We start from the raw sequence: 5,772 nt of genomic DNA, 5'->3' as shown, positions 1-5,772 counted from the left end.
ATTACAGTAAATAATCATCTGATTACTAAGTGCAATACCTATACATATCTAAATAAAAATACGAATTTCAAGAGTAGAATCTATATACATTATTGATTTGGCGTTATTGTCATGGCTGAGTATGGAAGAACGCATTTCAGAATTACAAATACTTCAAGTGAAAAGCCGTGTATCTTTTCGATTTAATCAAACTCTTAAAAAATTAGAACTCGCAAGTTCACCATGAGACTTTCAGTTTGAGTGTCTGGTTCAAAATAACCAGTGGCTTTAATAAAATGTTTATAATCATTTACGTATAAATACCTCAATGCACACACACACACACATAATCGTGGTAGGAAATTTTGTTTGAGGTCTATCAAGTCCCAAAGTATTTTGGGCTTGAAAGATAACCAGGGGTGCTCAAATACTGTAGTCTCTCTTCGCCCTGAAAAAGACCGGAACCTCGATGTCATAACTTAGTTTGACGTAAACGTACTATGATGATGTCACGATGTGACGTTGATGACGTCACTAATCGCTCAGAGCGCGATACAGACTTGCATGCGAGAAATGGTTTACTAACTTTACTTGAAGTGCTGCACGTTCAGGGTCCGGCACGCGTGGAGCGAACCATGGGTTAACTATACGTGGACGAAGATATACCATATAGTTAAATTTATTGTTTGTTAAATTACATTAAAACTTTACAGGGATGCGCGCTTCATTAAAACTAATTAATTAATTATGGTCCAAGTTGTTTCAGAAGAGTCGTCGTTTGAGAAACAGTTTGATGTTTTTGAGGAAATCGGAAGGTAAGTACTTCGAATTTTTCAATAATCGCAGAAATTAGGATAGGAAAAAGTAGATGGACAGGTTACAACTGAGACTGAAAAACACAATTGCACTCACCATATCCCAGAGCAGGTAATGTGTTATAACAATAAACATATATTGATATAACGGTATAAATATAGTCCAACAAATCTCGTCAGCTCTATGAGTATGAATTTATCTACGGTACGCATAAGAATGTTTATATTATTGTGAAGCACGTGTTGCTGGATTTCGTGTTAGCTGGTAATGATTTTTCATGGTCTGTGATTTTGGACCAACACCAGCAAGTTAAAGATAAGGTTTCATGGCTTTATTTCACACTTAAACTTTTTTTTAATAAACCGGGCAGTAATGTCAGATGGAATAAATATCTTCGGCATGAGATTTTGACTTTATTGTTTTCATATTTTTTTAATCATTTACATTTTCAGTGAAGAAAGCACAATAAATACAACATGAAAACCAAAAATTTTCGGGAAATATGTGAAGAGTGATATGAACGCCCTTTTTTTAGAACAAACACTAACATATAGATTATAGTTATACAAAGTAAGGATTCTCTCTTATGTATATCTATAAGACCTTGAACTCTGTCAGGAAAACATTTAAAAGTTTAAAAGATAAAATAAACACTATAAATATATCTTAGATATATATCATTTGCAGGTTATTAGCCTACTACGCCTGTATCCAATAACTTAAACCCATATAGATTCAACTTCCAACTTTCCTGCATGCTCATTTGACTAGGCAGCAACTTGTTACTAATATTAATAGCTACTCTTCTAAATAATATGTCACAGATAACCTTTAAGGTGGAATTTTAAAATAGTTCCTGTCATCATTATTCTGTAGATCAAACCATTTTCCAGTTATTTTCATTAAATCAAATTCCTTTTTTCCAACCAAGCTCTGGATATTTTTAATATCAAATTTAAATTATCTTTACTTATAACTAGTAATTTTAACTTAAACTTGTTAAATGTCCCTTCTTATATTAGCCTTTTTGTAACATATACCTAATTGCATATCAGTCTGCTAGTTTTCTCTATACTTAAAAAAAGAAGTCTAAAATGCATCTATAAAAGTAAATATAGTAGAGTGCCCATGTGTGATCTTATCAGAGACCAGTATAGTATGAAAAATTATAGTAATCTTTGTACCTTTTAAACCCAAAGCTTTCTATAAATACATCCTAGTCATTACAACCACACATATTACCAAAAACCTTCAGATATTTTTCAGAGCACACATCTAAGTCTCCATCCCTCTGTACAACACAACATTCTTTTTCATACAATTTCAAATTTTAGTGTAAAGACCAATAAATATGACAAGAACTTTTTAATACTACAACACTTTAGATATTTATGCATCACAATTAATCTCCATTATTATAGGTATTTGAAGAATATGGATCAGCATTAAGACTGCTAATTAATTTCTGTTCAACTGCTTAGTGTATTTACTATTTCCAGGATTTTTTTATTTTCTTAATCACCAAAATATTTGCCTCCTGGATCTAGAGATGGAACTTTCAGCTTCAAACCATCCTGCATGAGTCTTTCAACAAAGTGGTTCTTGCTTCCTGGTTTTTTTTTTGGTGTACTGTTAGTGAAGTGTAAGAGACATTGTAGTTATATTACTTTAAAACACCTTTAAATACCATTTATTCAGTGTTTGTTTTTCTGTCTTGATATTTTATCAAGAGCTTTAAATTTTCTGCATAAGATTAGTCATGCTTACTCTTGGTATTCCACAGCATCCTCTCAGACAGTTTTTTTGTTTGACTGACAATGTAAAGTGGTTCTATTGTACCTGAAATTACAAGTCAAATCTTGCTTACCAGTTAACTGAACTACATGAATACTCCTCTTGCTCTGTCTACAAGGAAATGTTTTGAGCAACAATCTTGAGCACTGCAAAACTTCCACTTAAGTTGGACTGTGTTTTAATACACTGTCAGTAATTGATTGGTTCAGTGAGCTCACCAAGTTGACTGGAAGCTAATTGCAGGTTACATTGAGATTTGATTGTGAATCATTTGGAGGAATTGATCAGGTTTGCTGATCTCTCGTTGTTGTTTTTAATTAAGTTCTGCAGCAGCCTTTATTGGTTTTTGAGCCATCCTAATGCCAATGCTTGTTTTTATATGATAACATCTGGCCATCTATTTGTTGCTTTAGTCTTAACCAAGAAAAGAAAAGCAATGATATATATTTGGACATTTCATTGATAGAAGCTGTTTAATAAAGTGTTTTTTGGTGTTAGACAAAGAAGAATGATAATTTAAGAGTCTTATTGTTTTTTACTTAAGCCTTGCAGATCTCCTTTAAGTGAAATGATTAGACTCAGTGACACACTTTTCCATAAATTTCTACTAGCAGTAGGGTTGAATGGAAGTTTCTTAGTCACTTGGAAGCTAAAGCAAGACCACAGATGAGGAGTATGAATGATGCATAAAAACATACATTGTATTGTATAAGGTCTTTTAAGCTTTGGCTGCTTTTCTCCACTCTCTCTCTTGGCTGTACACTGTCTAATGTATCTGGAACTATGAGTTGTTTAAAAGTGAGTACTTCGTTGTTTGAATCAGTTTTTGCTATCTATGCTATTTCAGGCCATTCCTTCTAGCTAGTAAAGAAAATATACTGATGCCATATATAAGGTAATATTTAAATACAACATTTGTCTGGCAAAATAGTGTAAATAATCACTTTTCTTTTACATCATTCTCCATTTTTTAAATCACAAGTGTCCTTTATCAATGGATCAATAAATGATGAGGTTCTTATTGGCTTATTTATTAATATTATAGTATCAACTATGTATGTAGTAAAAATCAACTGTGTATGGTATAGTGATGTGTAATTGTAAACCAGTTAAATATGTGGTAGTTTGGTTTCTTCCAAGTTTTAAATACATCTTAATAAATGAGCATGTTATATCAGCTCATTATCAAAATTGAAACAATCAGAGGAAAGAGTTGACAGGTAGCATACTGTATAATTTCATTTTTCACCATCTTCTTCAACAGACATTATAGAATTAAAGTTTAAAAGAGACTTGTACTCATGTGCACAATCAGTGCAAAGACTACTTTTCTTGCACAAGTGGGTGAAATCAAGTTATACTGCTGTTAACTGCTGAATAAGAAACAACAATGTTAATACTGTATCCTCCCAGCCTCCTTCTCCAAACAATAAGAATATTAATTTGCATCACTAAAAATCTGTTCTTAGCAGGCATTGTTTTTTTTAGATATTTTGTACTTATTCATATACATAGTCACTTATCTTGTCATCTAATGTGGGAAGCTAAAATTGTTAGACTATGAGTAATTAGTATTGACAAAATTAGGAGTTCAATTTAAAACTGAATAGCACACAAAACATGTAAACAAGAGTGCACAGAAGTAGCAAAAGTTACCTACAAATTAACAGTTTATGTTAAAAAAAACATCAGATACAATATAAGATGTATTGTAACATAGCCAGATTTGATCTGATAGACATTTAGTATGCTTATATTGCACATGTACAGTACCTTTTAAAATTTTTGGTGCTGGTTTTCAAAGAAACAATTTGTAGTGTTTGATATGTCAGACTTTATATAACATAGATAAATAAACCATAGTTACAAGTATGATGATTAATTTAAACCTAAATTGGTTTATACTATGAAAGTTGATACGGAGGCTACTGTCATCAAGTATTTACCACATAAGTATAAATTACATAACAAACAGGTATCTGTTCTTTATGGTTCTTAGAGAATATGTACAAGAGCTTCCCAAGAACTAGAATTATAGGTTTTTATTTATTTGAAAGCTCTTGTTGGATTGTTTGTGTGTGTGTGTGCACATGCAAATATACACATAAGCTATACCTCAATTTTAAATTATGCTGTAACTGATCATTTTTTTAAACTATAAAACTGATTTTCAGAACTGAAGGCCATGCATGCAATATCATCACAACCAGACAGTAGAAGACTATTCAGCCCATATCAATTGGTAGCATTTTATGCTTTTAAAACACCTTTATAACCATGCAGTTTACATTTAAAACATAAGATGACATTAATATTATGTACATAATATACATTTATGTAAAGTTTTCCGAGTCTGACATAGAAGGAAGAAATATAAACAAAAACTTGGAGACATAATATCATCTTCATTTATACAGTCAGAGGAACAAATGTATTCATCAGAGTTTGGTAAATTAAATTTAGTATTAAAAATATTTATAAATTGCATTGTTGAAAAGTAATTTTTTGTTCCATTTCTTTACATTAAAACAATTTATTAAACACACTCACACCAGTGACACAGAGTTTGTTACTGTTGGTTTAAAAAATAAATGAATTCTTTGTCCTTGCATTTACTGTTAGCCCAGAAACCGGTTGACTTGTCCACATATATACATGCTTGTATGTCAGATAAAACACCCTGCAAGGCCATCTACTTCCAAGTATACATTATGTGTTTTCCTTACTTTGACATTGTTTTTCATTTGAAAAATTGTCTTAGAATGTAATTTAAATAAACAGAAAGTTAATTATAGAGTTAGTTGTGAGCACATGCTCAGATCATTGTAAAGACATATATGGTACATGGACCAAATATGATCTGCATGTAAAGATATGCCATTCTTCACATCAACAATATATTTGTGAAGAAGACAGTGCATTTTTTTATTTTTTTACATTTGAATAAGGTTTTAGTATATCTCAATAGTTTGTATATAATTTTGTTAAGTTTTGTACTTCAGTATAAGACTTATCAATTTGGAATTTTTTAAGAAATAAGTAGGAGTTTTGCCAAATATTTATAAACGAAAGCAAATAATGGTACCATGCATATATATATATATATATATATATATATATTCTAGAAATAGTACTATTAGTAGTAGATACAATTAACTAAAATAAAAATTTAAGTTTGTTGTT

At 30.9% G+C, this 5,772-nt stretch overlaps 1 protein-coding gene across 1 annotated transcript in view; it reads left to right on the top strand.

Annotated features, from left to right (window-relative positions):
- The first annotated feature begins 586 nt into the window (after positions 1 to 586).
- The window catches only part of LOC106469997 (death-associated protein kinase 2-like), a 74,553-nt gene continuing 69,367 nt past the window's right edge, over positions 587 to 5,772 (top strand). The window contains exon 1 of the mRNA XM_013930516.2: positions 587 to 794. Coding sequence (XP_013785970.2) covers positions 727 to 794 — 68 coding nt within the window. The 5' untranslated portion in view covers positions 587 to 726. The remainder of the gene's footprint in view (positions 795 to 5,772) is intronic.

The sequence above is a fragment of the Limulus polyphemus genome, unplaced genomic scaffold (assembly GCF_000517525.1).
Source record: "Limulus polyphemus unplaced genomic scaffold, Limulus_polyphemus-2.1.2 Scaffold3763, whole genome shotgun sequence".
Classification (NCBI taxonomy): Eukaryota; Metazoa; Arthropoda; class Merostomata; order Xiphosura; family Limulidae; genus Limulus; species Limulus polyphemus.
This window is presented reverse-complemented; position numbering and strand designations above follow the sequence as displayed.